This window comes from Spermophilus citellus (assembly GCF_964194105.1).
Source record: "Spermophilus citellus genome assembly, chromosome: 4".
Lineage (NCBI taxonomy): Eukaryota > Metazoa > Chordata > Mammalia > Rodentia > Sciuridae > Spermophilus > Spermophilus citellus.
The window spans coordinates 129,136,585-129,152,075 of NC_138185.1; the positions used below are offsets into that span (position 1 = coordinate 129,136,585).

Here is a 15,491-nt window from a genome sequence, read left to right on the forward strand (position 1 = left end):
TATAACAATTCCCTCTTTCAATAACTCATTCCAGGAAACCAGAGTCCCTGAAGGCAGTGCCCCCAATGACCTAAGAACCTACAACTAAGTTCCATCTCTTTTCAAATTTTTTTTTCTTAGTTGTAGATGAACACAATACCTTCATTTTAATTGTTTATTTTTATGTGGTACTGAGGAGTGAACGCAGTGCCTTACACATGCTAGGTAAGCGCTCTACTATTGAGATACAACCCTAGGCTCCATTTCTTAAAGGTTCCACCTATCAATATTGCCACTCTAAGGACCAAGAGTACAAAAATACTTTGTTTCCCAACACACAGACGGTTGGGGGACAAACCACATCCAACCCTGTATGTTTGTACACTGTATGTTTGCTTATGTGCTATGTGTCTATCTGTGTTTTATATGTTTAGAGTGATATTATTTTTACTTCCTTGAGTGTAGTACCACCCCTTTGAGGTTGAGAATTCATGAACTAGACTGAGAGTTAAAAATCCAAGAGAGTTGGTTCTGTACCATGCCTTTCCATCTCTTTATTCTCATAGCACTTTTCTTAGGGCTTTAACCAGAAGACAGTAGTAAGTGTTTCTTGAGCTGTATTGTAAATAATTGGGCGAGGACAGGAAGGAGAATGAATATGTGATACAAGGAGAGTGGAAAATAGACATGTTGTTGACAAAATGGAAATAGAGCCCCAAGGGCAAAGAATTGTGAGGAAAGAATAAACATTTTATTAAAACATTTAATAAACATTTTCTGAAATACTGAATTTATCAGTTTGCCACTGAACATTGACTATAACTGTTCCTAACATATCCTTAGGCACTGGATACATATTTTTTTGTGAATAAATTCATTCTTCAGAATGTTTGCTGGCCAACACACATAAACTGCAAGACTATCTGCTTACCTGAAAATTAGGAAATTTATTTGGATTAGTTCAATTATGGATAAATCCTGTTCCTCATTTCCAACTTTTTTTTTTAGTTATCGGCGGACACAACATTTTTTGTTTGTACGTGGTGCTGAGGATTGAACCCGGGCTGCACGAATGCCAGGCGAGCGCGCTACCGCTTGAGCCACATCCCCAGCCCCCTCATTTCCAACTTTAAACCCTACAATTTATTAGAGTTCTGGAAACTGTCAAGGAGCTCACCTTGTTTCACTTCTACATCATTCAAGACAAGAGTGAAGCATTTTTTGTAGGCACAAAAAAGTCAAGAGTTATAAAGTTCCAGGGAAACAAAGTACTCTTATTGTATTTTTTTAAAAATGGTTTTTAGTTGTCAATGGACTTTTATTTTGTTTATTTATATATGGTGCTGAGAATTGAACCCAGTGCCTCACACATGCTAGGCCAGCACTGTGCCACTGAGCCACAACTCCAGCCCCTCCCCCCTTATTGTCTTTTGATTTTCTGGTTTGGTTGTCTCCATCTTCTAGATTATAAATCCCTAAAGACAGGAAATGTGTAGGCCTGGTTGAAATCTGGAAGATAAACATTTATTGAATGCATGTTTAATTAGTCAAGATCCTCGCCCCAAGGGGCTGGCAATCTAATGTGACACATATATTAAAACATTTTAAAGCCTTGGTCCTGCTAGACCTGCCAGAAGAAAAAGGAATACCCGATACCTGAAGATTGCCAGAAGATTGTTTACAAGCACAGTCAAAGCTTGCTAGGGAAACAGTGGTTGGATCAGTTTTGTTGGAGAAAAGATCCTGCTATAGTGAACAGTACGTCATAATGTTTGAGAGGTAATAATTATGCAGCATGAAAAAAACCAGACCCCCCAACAAACATGTGCATTGTGTGACGCCAGTATATAAAACTTGAACATGTGCTAACTAATCTGTGGTGACTGAAAACAGGTCAGTGCAATTGGTCCTCCCTATCCATTAGTTCAACATCTGTGTATTTAACCAGAGAATGAAAAATACTTGGGGGAAAAAATCACATCTGTATTGAACATGTAGAGACTAATAAGAAAAAATCTTATTACTATTCTCTAAGAAATACAGTTTAACAATTATTAACACAACATTTACATTCTACTACATAATAGATTAGGGATAATTTAAAGTATATGTGAGGACAGTGCTCAGAGGTAGAGCACTCACCTACCATGTGTGAGGCACTGGGTTCGATCCTCAGCACCACATAAAAATAAAAAATATTGTGTTTGTCTATAACTAAAAAATAAATATTAAAAAAAGAGTTTAAAAAATAAAGTATATGTGAACATGTATGTATGTTATATGCAAAAACTACACCATTTTATAAGGGACTTGACATCTGCTGATTTTAGTATGGGTAGGGGGAATCCTGGAATCAAAGTCCAGAGGACACCAAGAGACAACTCCAATTGCTAAGGGACTTAATAGGGAGTGACAGGATGAAATGGTTACAAAAGGTGTTGAGAAACTTGAGGATGATGAATATGTTCACTATTTTGATTGGGGTAATGGTTTATCTCATGGGTGTATACATAGGTCAAAACTTATCAAATTGTATATTTAAATATGTTTAGATTATCTTGTCAATCATTCTTCAATAAAACGTTTTTAAAAAGAGATAAACCAGGCCTGGTTGGGCAGGTCTGTATTTCCCAGCGGTTCCAGAGCCTGAGGCAGGAGGATCACAAGTTTGAGGCCAGCCTCAACAATTTACCAATGCCTTAAGCAACTTAGCAAGACCATGTCTCAAAAAAATTAAAAAGGGATGGAGTTGTGGCTCAATGATTAAGTGCTCCTGGGTTCAACTCCTGGTACAAAGAAAGAAAGAAAGAAAGAAAGAAAGAAAGAAAGAAAGAAAGAAAGAAAGACAGACAAAAAGAGAGAGAAAGGAATGAAGGAAGGAACAAAGAGATAAGACAGAGAGGGATGAGGGTCATATTGAGGAACCCCTTAAGTCTCTGGGAGCAGAAAGTCGAAGTGTGTAAAGCAGTTTTAAGGAAATTAAACTGATTGTGGTCTTCCTAGTGGATAGGGAAGAATAGCATTTAGTAAGCGATCAATAATAACCAAAGCAGACTGGTGAGATAGCAAAGGAAATGGAAAGACAGGCTTGTATCAGACCGGGTAACGACCTACAGTCTCTGCTTGAGAAGGTGTGTGGTGCATGCATGTCTGTGGGTGATATCTTTGGGAGAGAAACGGATGGCCCCATAATTAATCCCCGAAAAAATTCTTATAGGCAGAAATAGGGAAATCTAGAGAAAGAATGTGATTTAGGGAAAGATGATTTTGCATTTTGGACGAGGAGAAAGTAGTATCTGAAACCTTGACCTTTTCTGAGGCATAGAGAGGGGTTCGGGAAGCTTTAGTTTGCTTGAGCGTGCAGGCAGAAGCCAGGTGGGTTCCTGGAGGTGACACCACTCCGCAGCTCCAGGTTGGATCCCGGGGAGGCCTGGAACCTTAATCTGCTTCCTCAAATTCCAACCCGGGAGCTAGGGCAGACCCGCCGACGCACCTACTGGAGAGCTAGGGAGCAAAGCTCCCGGAGCCAGGAGACCACGGGCTGTGAGGCTGACGGTGCTCGCGCCCGGCGCGCGCGCTCCGCGCAGGGAGGGGGCCTGGGAACGCGGGAGCGCGCCGCCCTTCACGTGACCCGACCCGCGGGCGGCGACGCACACGACGCGCCCCTCACGTGGTCTGTCTTCAGCCCCGTCGCCGGCGGAGGCGGGCGCGGGCGCGTCCCTGTGGCCAGTCATCCGGCGGAGTTGGTCGCACAATTATGAAAGACTCGACTTCTGCTGCTAGCGCTGGAGCTGAGTTAGTTCTGAGAAGGTTTCCCTGGGCTGTCCTTGTCCGGCGGCCTCTGCTGCCGCCTCCGGAGACGCTTCCCGATAGATGGCTACAGGCCGCGGAGGAGGAGGAGGTGGAGTTGCTGCCCTTCCGGAGTCTGCCCCGTGAGGAGAATGGTACTAGACCCACTCAGGCCCGGGTGGGGAAGGGAAGGGAAGGACCTGGCGGGCAAGTGTGTGGGGGAGCCGCATTCCCTGGGGCGAAGGACCCTCGAATTGCCGCGAGGCTTCGGAGTTGCCCAGGCGGGACTGCTGTGTTGTTCGTTCGAGGGTGAGGGGCGGGAGGCAAGGTAGCAAGGTCTGGCGCGACTTCTCATCGAGGGAATCCCCTGAGGTGAGGCCGGCTCCCGCGAGAGCCTCTCGAGGCGACAGAGGCGCGATCCGGGGACTACCTGGCCGCTCTGAGCTGCTCTGAGCGGCTCTGAGCTGGAGTGAGCTCAGCGGCCGCAGCGCGCCTGACGCAGCGGTCTGCCGCCAAGCTCCGCATCTCCGGGGAGCGCGGTCCTCCTGGCGCCAGTTGCTGGCAGATAAGGGAGCCAAAAGCTCTGCTAAAGTTCAACATGGAAAAGGAGGGAGGGCTGGGAGGGAACAAAAAGGGTAGAAGACACGAGTTTGGAGCTGTGCCTAGTTTGCTGTGCAGTGGATACTCTACAGGTACATTTTGTATTTTGGAGCCCGAGGGTTGACGCTGTTGACTGTACGTTTGGCGTAAAATATTCTTTAGCAAGAATTAAAGGTCTCCAGAGTGGGGAACGCTACTGTGGGTACTGAGGCAGTGTGCTGTTAGGATTTAAGTTGAACTATCTCATCTGTTGCCCTAGAGAGGGGTCTAGGCTGAAGGGGCATAGTGGAGGGATGGAGAGAGGCAGGCGGTGCATTGTAGCTTTTGATAAAGCTTTTTTGTTAAGACCAGGAACCGAATTCGAAGATTTCTTACAAAGAAAGTCTTTCAGATGAGGGACTTAAACAGCAGGATAGGGATTTCTGGTCAGTTGTTTTAACTTGATAGGCTTTATGCAAACAGTTCTTTCTCTGCTGAAGTCTGGCAGGTTTTCTTTGCTCTAGCAGCAAATTTCAAGTGGCTTATCAAAGTTAAACCAGGTTTTTGCTTATAGCACGAGTTTAGTTCTACTGTGAACAAATAGTGCGTCTTTCACTATGTTCCACCGTCTTTGATAGTGTAAAGCCAATAAAAACGTCATCTCACCCTTTTCCTGTTTCTTAAAAGAAGGGTTTAAATCTCTTTACCTGAACTAAAATTTTGAATTTATTACTTCAAAGGATTTAAGGGAGTCTTTTAGGGAGAGAGTTGAATCAAAGGGACTTGTTTAAAAATAGCAAGTTGTTAATATTATTAAGTGACATATCTAGTTTTCTTTTTTAGATGGTAAATAGCACAGATTTGAACCTATTAGCTTAGTATTTTAAAATATTTCGTGTATTCAAGATATGTTAGAAAATAGAAATGAAGATGCTTCATCTACAAAGCCATTCATTGTTTTCTGAAAGACTTATAATTTATTTTTTAGTTTTAGGTGGACACAATATCTTATTTTTATGTGGTGCTGAGGATCCAACCCAGTGTCTCACACATGCCATGTGAGCACGCTGCCACTTGAGCCACAACCCCAGCCCCTTAAATCCAGTCTTTCACATTAATATCTTGCTACCTATGTACTTCAAAACTTAGCCTTCAGAAACTAAGATGTGGTCTCCTAGTTTCTCCTGTTTCTCTTGCCTTTCTGTTTAGGTTCTTTTTATTAGCAGATAAGCTCCCCCAAATGATTTGTTTACATAGATTATTCAACATATATGGCACATAGTATGAAGTTAGTATTGGTTGAACATGCTGTTAATAAACCTATTGATTCTGCAGGGAAAACAGTCTCACTTTAAAATTTAAATTGAATTTGATTTTATTTTTTACACTACTTAAGTCTTGACTGCTATTGAGTTATGGAATTTTTTGGGTGGGGAGTGGTTCTGGGGATTAAACTCAGGGTACTGAACCACTGAGTTGCCTAGGGCCTGGCTTTGAACTCATGATACTCCTGCCTCAGCCTCCCAGCTGCTGGGATTACAGGCTTGAGCCACAGGGTGTGGTTGAATTATGGGATTTTTGGTACTGTTTCCAGTTAAGTTAGGATGGAACCTGAGGATAACCTCAAACTGGGATTCTTTATTCAATGATGATAATTTGTTTAGCTTCCTCAACTTTTTGATCAACACTTGAATGTAAAAGTCCACTAAATACATTGTACCTACAATGTATAATTCTAAACAGTTATTTAAGGCATTTGCTTCTGGTAATCAGTTTCTACTTGGACACCAAAAGAAATTGTATAAATATTTTCTGGGTTTTACCAACTTAGATGCCCTTCAATAGATGAGTAGATTAAAAATGTGGCATATATACACAATGGAATATTACTCAGCAATAAAAGAGAATAAAATCATGGCGTTTGCAGGTAAATGGGTGGAGTTAGAGAAGATAATACTAAGAGAAGTTAGTCAATCCCCAGAAATCAAATGCCAAATGTTTTCTTTGATATAAGGAGGCTGATTCATAATAGGATAGGGAGAAGGAGCATGGGAGGAATAGATGAACTCTAGATAGGACAGAGGGGTTGGAGGGGAAGGGAAGATGCATGGGGTAATTAATGATGGTGGAATGTGATTATAATTACTATCCAAAGTACATGTATGAAGACATGAATTGGTGTGAATATACTATGTATGCAACCAGAGATAAAAAAAATTGTGCTGTATATGTGTGATAAGAATTGTAATGCATTCTGCTGTCACTTATAAATTAAAAAAATACATAAAAAATGTTTTCTGGGTTTTAAAAAGCCAACTGACTGAACAACAATAGAAAACAAACAAAATACCAAGAAACACAAGTTGGAAAAAATGGAGTAGAAGTTGGGAGTGGTGGTGCACGTGCACACCTACAATCCCAGCTACTTGGGAAGCTGAGGCAGGAGGATCACAAGTTCCAGGCTGGCCTAGACAATGATAGTAGGACCCTGACTTAAAGTTTTTTAAAAGTTGGGGGATTGGAGATGTAGCTTAGTATCTATAGTGCTTGCTTAACATGTGTGAAGCCCTGGGTTAAATTCCCAGTACCACAAACAACAACAAAACTGGAGTGGAATCAGATTTTGTGGAAAACTAACTCCCAATTTTTGTTTTATTCAGTTGGCAACAAATCACTTATTTAATAATATAGTCCAAACACTGTGAAAGGCACTGGAGTGGGAAAGATATGTTAGACAAGACTACTTTTAAACAGCTTACATTCTAGAAATTTGTAAAAGATCAACTTGTTGTCTGATGGAAGATGGATCATTACTTCATAAAGCATGTATTTAGTATCTACTATGTTTCAGGTATTGTGATACTTAGTTATCTTGAAAGGCAATATAAATATGCAAAAACAAAAGAATATGATACTTTTGCTTGAATTACTGGGACAGGGAATCAGGGAAAGGAAAAGTCTGAGTACACTTGCAAAAGGAACTAGTGGTAGAGAGTTAATAAAAAGTAGAAATTAACCTAAAAATAGATGTGTCAGAAAACTGACCTTTATAAGAGCAGAGCATCCTTATTATTATTATTTTTTCTGGGAACTCTTGTACAAAACTGTACATGAGTGAAGTAAGGGAAGATGTGGGGTACCGGTAATGCTATTACAGATAGGCAAGACCAGATTTCTGAAGGTGATATGTATCATGCATAGGGTTTTGGATTTTTTTTCTGGATTTTTAAAAAAATGTTGCCGCTTTAGTCAACACTATGGAGGATGAATTGATGAACGTAAAAGACACTCATAGAGGAGGCAATTTTAAGACTCTTAAAATATTGAGGGCCTGAAATAATTGGTAGAAGAAAGAAGGAAGAGATTTTGCCCTTCAGGAGTTAAGAGAAGTTGGTCACTTTTGTGGAATAATCTCTCTAATTTGTGGGTATAATGTTCATAGTAATCAGCCATAAAATGAAAACATTTAATAATTGAAGTTATTACTTAAAGGATGTAGATATTATAGTTGAAAACAGTACTTAAAATAATACAAGTAAATTTTTTTTAAAATGGACTATTGAATCAAGCACTTATGAAATTTAAGTTGGAGAGCCCTACCAATTACAGATATTTTGATTTAATTCTCTGATTTTCTAACATTCTAACATGGGAGATTTTAAACATAAAGATTGTGTATATAGTAAAACAAACCACCGTGAATCCTTTGACAAGTTTCAACTGTTAGAGGCATGTGACTTTTGTTTGTTATATTATCCCTCCTTTTCCTCCTTAACTGGATAGTTTTTTGTTTGGTGGCATTGGTGATGGAACCCAGGGGCACTGTACTACTGAGCCACATCCCCATCCCATTTTAGTTTTTATTTTGAGATAGGATCTTGCTGAGTTGCCCAAGGTGACCTCGAACTTGTTATCCTCCTGCCTCAGCCTCCTAAATTGCTGGGATTATAGGCATGTTCCACTATACCCATCTCAACTAGATAATTTTAAAGGAAATCATAAACATGTCATTTATAAATACTTCATTGTGTGTATACCTAAGAAGACAGGGACTCCTAACCACAGTACCATTTGCTTGCCTAAAAAGTAATAATTCCTTAGGATTGTTGAACAATCAATGAATATCCCTGACTATCTCATGTTTTATTCCCTTGATATGTTTCATTCAGGATTGAGAATTCTACACTCAGCATTTGGTTGATAACTCTTTCAGTCACTGGTACCCCTTTTTTGTTTTGGTCTTGTCATTTGTCATTTAACAGAATAATTATTTGCCTTATAAAATTTCCCACACTTTGGATTTTCTTGAATGCATCCCCGTAGTGTCATGCAGCATGTTTCTTCTCTGTATTTACTATGAACTGTTGGTAAATCTCAAGACTTGATCAGATTCTAGTTTCATATTTTGGCAAGATTACTTAATAGGTTTAATAAATAGTATTCTGTACTTTCTACTGCATCATATTAAGAGGCACTTTTTTTCCCCCCTGAGCTAGGGATTGTACCCAAAGTTAGGCAAACCCTCTATCATTGAACCCCAGTCCTTTTTTTTTTTCCTTAATTTTTTAGATTGGTAGATTCTTATTGTTCACCACCTATTCTCTCAGTTGTGAAGATCTCTTCAGTCATTCACATAATGCTTTCAGTAGGAGACATTAATTTTTGCCAGCTGTACATTATTTCAATTTTGTGTCCTCTTTTACCTTTTTCTTTGAGGAACTTTTCAGCATATAAGTTGCTCACTCTTTTTTTTTTTTTTCTTAAATGATTCCCCACTAATTATCTGTTTTAAATTTGACCAAACTTAAGTGGGACCAAAATTTAAAATGTTTGAGATTAGTGTAGGTTATAAGTATCATTTGACTATAGGGACTTTTTTTTTTTAAAAGAGAGAGTGAGAGAGGAGAGAGAGAGAGAGAGAATTTTTTAATATTTATTTTTTTTTAGTTCTCGGTGGACACAACATCTTTGTTGGTATGTGGTGCTGAGGATCGAACCCGGGCTGCACACATGCCAGGCGAGCGCGCTACCGCTTGAGCCACATCCCCAGCCCCTGACTATAGGGATTTTAACCGTCATTTATGTGAACCCATGAAAAGAACTTAGATGGGTATCACTTCTTACTTCTTCTGGGAGCTTTAATATAAAACTACCATATGTAGTTTGGAATGAGTGGAGTGTGGATTGATATGGCAATAATGGAGGGATTTTTAGAAGGCTCTTTGCAGTTATTTGAATCTGACTGAAGTGTTTGACTTGGAGAATTGGACCTCTTCTAGTTTATCTTATAAAAATGATTGACTCTAAAGTAACACTTTTAGAGATTTTATTAAGTCTTGGTTCAGTTCATTTGGAATTAAAAATTGTTCTGAATCTGTTTAACCTGTTTTTGGTGAATTGTGTTTACTTTTCTATCACTTAGAAATTTTAGAATCCTATTAAAGAATTTTGGTATGTGGAGGCAAGCAGTTCTTTGAGGTTGTTAGACTTGTCTCTTGACCTAAGTGTCTTTGCCAGGTCACAGTATCACCTCCGTCTTCCCCCCGCCCCCCCCCCCTTCAGTTTTAAGAAAGGGTTTCACTATGTGGCCTCAAACTTCTGGGCTCAAGTATTCCTCCTGCTTCAGCCTTCCAAATAGCCTCACTGCAGATGTGCACCACAATGCCTGGCTTGAAGTCAGGATTGTTGATGAGCATCACTGTTAACTTCTCTGTCTACATATGATGATTTTACTTCTACTTGACCTCACTCTTTGTCTTTCCTGTTATCATGTAGACATGTTAATAACATAACATGTTAACTATGCACCTGCCATACTTTTAGGAAACCTTAGCCTTTGGAAACCCAGCTCCTAATGCAAAGTAAGAAAAAGCTCTTGAGCCAAACCATATGAGGAGCCTAACAACCTTGAGAACCAGGTTCAGTGGTTGAAAAGTGTGTGCAAAGTGAAATTTAACAGGCTTATTTACCTCTTTTTCTCTGACAACTTGGTAGCATACTAGAAATGATAGAAGGAAAGATCCAAGAAGCAGATTTTGGGGATGAGGGGTACTGGAGATCCAACTCAGGGCACTCGACCACTGAGCCACATCCCCAGTCTTGTTTTATATATTATTTAGAGATAGGGTCTCACTGAGTTGCTTAGCACCTCACTTTTGCTGAGGCTGGCTTTGAACTCTTGATCCTCATGCCTCAGCCTCCTGAGCCTCTGGGATTACAGGCATGTGCCACTGCACCAGCTAGAAGCAGATTCTTTATTATAAGGAGACTAGAGAAACATTAATTAGACTTACAAAGCTTGACCTTACTCTTCAGTATATGAATCCATAGTCTTTCTTTAAGAATATAATTTACCATATACAATATACAAAAGGCACTCTTGTACAAGAAAAGTATATAGTAGGCCTTAGATAAATTTTTATAGGATTAGCTCACAGGTATTAGCATTTAACTATGGTCTTTGTTCTAAATGCTTTACATATATCAATCCTTCAAGAGAATTCCGTGTGTGTGTGTGTGTGTGTGTGTGTGTGTGTGTGTGTATGGTCCTGGGGATCAAACCCAGGGCCTTAAGCCAAACCTTTTGTCCCCTCAAGAATATTCTAAGAAGTTGACACTATCCCCCATTATTTACTAAGGTCACAAAGCTAATAAGTGTCAGACTGGGTGTTGAACTGCCAAACTATATAAACTTGGGGTGCATCTTAATATTCAGGAGTATATATGTTCTTAGGATAGATTATTTGCAACTTAGTTATATACATTTTGTTTTGTTAAAGTGTAGGCTTACTAGTTGAGGGAATCATTTGTAGATTGGAAGTCATTAACTAAATAGATTTCTGTAAGGATAGAATTCTTCATTTGAAACTGTGAAAACCTGTCCATTAATGTATCAGTAAAGTATCATCACATGGCAGGAATAGATACTGGGTTGATATTGCTTTATTGACTGTATGGAGATCCAAGTTTTTAAATAGAGATTGCCCTAATATTTTCGTGTTATCACCTGAAAATTTTTGGTGGCTGTTGATCCATTTAGTTCAATAGATTTTATTGCTTTGGCAGGGGGGGAAAAACTCATTTTATCAGGGAACCAGGAGCCAGGAACAGAATGAATTTAAATTGTATCATTTGACTTCCATTCCATAATATTTAAAAGTAAACAACCAGGAGCCAGGAACAAAATGAATTTAAATTGTATCATTTGACTTCCATTCCATAATATTTAAAAGTAAACATATATAATTGAGTTTTTTGGTGGTTGGTTTTTTAAAAATATGTATTTAGTTGTAGATGGACAAATACCTTTATTTTATATATTTGTTTTTATGTGGTGCTGAGGATTAAACCCAGTGCCTTAAATATGCTAGGCAAGTGTTTACCACTGAGCTACAACTCTAGGCCTGGTAGTTGCTTTTTATTAGGGAATTCAGATATATAAATAAACAATGGGCAGATTATAATATAACTCACGGGCTGGGGATGTGGCTCAAGTGGTAGCGCGCTCGCCTGGCATGCGTGCGGCCCGGGTTCGATTCTCAGCACCACATACAAACAAAGATGTTGTGCCAGCCGAAAACTAAAAAATAAAGATTAAAAAACTCTCTCTCTCTCTCTCTCTCTCTCTCTCTCTGTCACTCTTTAAAAAAAAAATATAACTCACATAGAAATTTAAGAAATGAAATAGTATATATAAAATTGAAATTTCCTGTGTTAAAATCCCATTATATTTTCCACTTTTGTAGACATAACTGTCATACTTAGTTTGGCTATGGTTACCTCCCCTTTTCCTAACCTTTTTCAGTTTTCTATTTTATACCCCAATGCTAACTTTTTTGTTTTATGAACTGTACATCTCTCTAAGTTTTCCCTTTTTTTAACTTTTTTTGGTAAATTTGTTAATTTATTTGGGTTGTTGATGCTCACTGTCGTCGCATCCGTGTCGTTACCCCCCCCCCCATGGTGCGGGATATTACACCCAAGGCCTTATACCTACTAAGCTGGCACTCTACCATCTAGTGATGTCCCTATTCCTTAGTTTTTAAATTTCTTTTTTTTCTTAATGCAATACTGGAAATCGAATGCAGGATTCCTTTTCCACTGAGCTTCAACACCAGCACTTTTTTTTTTTTTTACAGAGTCTTACTAAATTGCCAAGGGTTGCATGGAATTTGGGATCCTCCTGCTTCAATCTCCTGAGCAGCGGTGACTGCAGACATGTATCACCATTCTTAACCCTGATTCTATATTTTAGTGTGATCATATATCAGTATTTTCTTTATGTGATTTTTGGCCATAAAGTTCTTCGTCTTTTTTTTTTTTTTAGTAGAAGTTTTAAAGTTTCGCTTTTCATATTTTGACTTTAATCCATCTGGTACTAATTTTTTAAAAATTTAGTGTGGTGGGGCTGAGATTGTGGCTCAGTGGTAGAGCGCTCTCCTAGCATGTGCGAGACCCTGGGTTCGATACTCAGCACCACATAAAAATAAAATAAAGATATCGTGTCCAATTACAACTAAAAATTTTTTTAAAACATTAGTGTGGTGGTTCATGTACATATATTGGAGCAGTTCATATTTTCACTGATTTATTTTGCTGTCTCCATCACCAAGTTTCCTTAAATGTGGATTTGTTTCTAAATAAATTTGTTTTCCTGCAACTATTTGTTTTGATTTTTAGCAATCTTACATGTATAGGCAAAATTTATTGACTTAGTATAAGAAATTTAAAATGTTTGATTTTTTTTTCTGCCATTATACTTAGCTTTTTATCCTAAAAGATGTTTTTAATTCCTTTTCATTCTCCTAATAATTTTTTCATGTTAGAATGAATTATTTTAGGCAAGATTTTCTGTTGACTAACTGAGGAAAAATTATTATTGTTTGGGCTAAATTGAGGTTGATTACTTTGTAGATGTAGTTATTCCCAGACTTAATTATTTCATATCTTGGAGCCCACTGTATGGCATAACAGCAACTGCTCATGGTTCTTTTTATCATACATTTTATACCCCACAAATCTGGGGCATTATTGGACTATAAACAATCAGAGTAGCAATTCCTTGGAGAAATCAGTAAGAAAAGCAAAGTGAACAGAAAATAGGTGTAGGAGCCTTTTTACAAGAAAGTCATGGTCTGGATTTGATTCAGTTTAGTTTCTTTGGTATATACAACTCCCCCTTCTCCCCTGGGGATTGAGCTCAGGGGTGCTTTAACCATGGAGCTACATCTCCAGTCTTTTTCATTTTTTATTTTGAGATAGGGTCTTACTAAGTTGCTGAGGCTAGCCTTGACTTTTTTGTTTGCTTGTTTTTTGTTTTTTAGTTGGACACATTATCTTTTTTTTTTTTTTTTTTTTTTTTAATGTGGTGCTGAGGGTCGAGCCTAGCACTCCTCATGTGCTAGGCAAGCACTGAGCCACAACCCCAGCCCCTAACCTTGAACTTTTGATCCTCATGCCTCATAGCCTCTTGAGTAGCTGGGATTACAAGTGTGTGCCACTGTGCCCTGCTAATATATATAATTTTTCTGCTAACTGTCATTCTGCAGATTCTTTTTCATAATACCTTAAAAACTCTCTCATAGGGTTCACATCCAGTTAAGACTAAGTGGAATTCTATAGTTAGGCCCATAAGAGTGAGAGAAGAATCAAATGAATTGAACTCTGATAGGAGAAGTCAGAGAATGACAGTGTGTTTTAGTGTTTTGATTTAGGTAAACCTTATTTTTATCTTTCATTATTTGTGTCATCCTTTCAGGCATATTGATCCATGTACAAATTTATCTCAACTCAATTTCTAAGTCTTTAGTGTCATTTAATTTTTTTAAGCAAATGCATTGTAGTCCAAGCAGACTAGGATAGTCATTGATTAACTTGACTATACCTGAACTCCAAATTCTGTTTTTCCTATAGTGGGCAGCAGAAATATCTATTGAGTTATTTTATTTAGCTGAATGCTTGGGTCTGCCCCATGTATATGTACTAAATTGGCCAGCCAAAGCTTTTGTTTCTGTGACTCCTTTGCAGAAAATTTCCCATCACTTTTTAGTTGCTTTTATCAGCATGAACTTAATATTCTGGTTATTCAGATCAGTAAGACTCCAAAATTTTTATTAGCATTTTAGGTATTAATTAGGAATACATTAGACTATCTTCAGGCAAAAAGCCTTCAAAATCTGGAAATTCACTCAGATTTGTTCCTTTTTTCCAGGTATAGACTCTGTCTAGTTGCTTCTTGCTTTCAGTGCCATTAAGTAGTTATTCTCCTTACCTTTTGTCTATAGAGTTCTGGGGATGTTGATTAATCTAATCCCTTCATAGCTGCAAGCTCCTTTCTCATTTTAATACATAGAATCATAGAATGTATTTGGCTGTAAAAAATAGATCAATTTCCACGTTACCTTGAAGTATAATTTTTTTAGGAATCTTAATTTTTTTCCCTCAGCTTTTGCTAGCAGCATCTGCACAGTAGAAGGATGTGCTAGTATTAAATTGTTTGGAGTATAGGATGTGGTTAGAAGGTTTATTTATTGTATGTGTGCCCCTTATTGTTGGTAGACTGCTATGAAAAATTTATAATTTATGGATTTTGTGTGTGTGTGTGTGTATATGTGTGTATGTACAGGGATTAAACCCGGGGAGTTAAGCACTGGGCCACATCCCCAGCCCTTTTCATGTTTTTATTTTTTTAGTTGTCATTGGGCATTTATTTTATTTATTTATACATGGTGCTGAGAATTGAACCCAGGGCCTCACATGTGCTAGGCAAGTGCTCTACCACTGAGACACAATCCCAGCCTTATGTTCTTATTTTGATACAGGGTCTTGCTGAGTTTTTAGGGCCTCACTAAGTTGCTGAGGCTGGCTTTGAACTTTTGATTCTCCTGCCTCAGCCTCCCAAGCTGCTGGGATTACAGGTGTGCACCACCACACCTGGCTAAATTATGGAATTTTAAGTGATAATCAGCATGGTCAGAATTTAACTATGTGCCATTTTGTACTGATTATTTTGTTTAATCTTCTGGGTATTGTGAGGAAGATACTGGTGTATTTTACAGGTAGGGAAACAGTTCAGAAACTTGTGCAAGGTTGCACACATAAGTAAACAATAGAGATGATAACTCAGATTAATCCAGCTCTAGAAA

At 38.6% G+C, this 15,491-nt stretch overlaps 1 protein-coding gene across 3 annotated transcripts in view; it reads left to right on the forward strand.

The window, feature by feature from the left end:
* The first annotated feature begins 3,790 nt into the window (after nucleotides 1–3,790).
* The window catches only part of TRPM7 (transient receptor potential cation channel subfamily M member 7), a 99,225-nt gene continuing 87,524 nt past the window's right edge, over nucleotides 3,791–15,491 (forward strand). For all 3 annotated transcript variants that reach the window (XM_081290673.1, XM_081290674.1, XM_081290675.1), the window contains exon 1: nucleotides 3,791–3,923. In XM_081290673.1, the coding sequence (XP_081146799.1) occupies nucleotides 3,921–3,923 (3 nt within the window). In that variant the 5' untranslated portion in view covers nucleotides 3,791–3,920. The remainder of the gene's footprint in view (nucleotides 3,924–15,491) is intronic.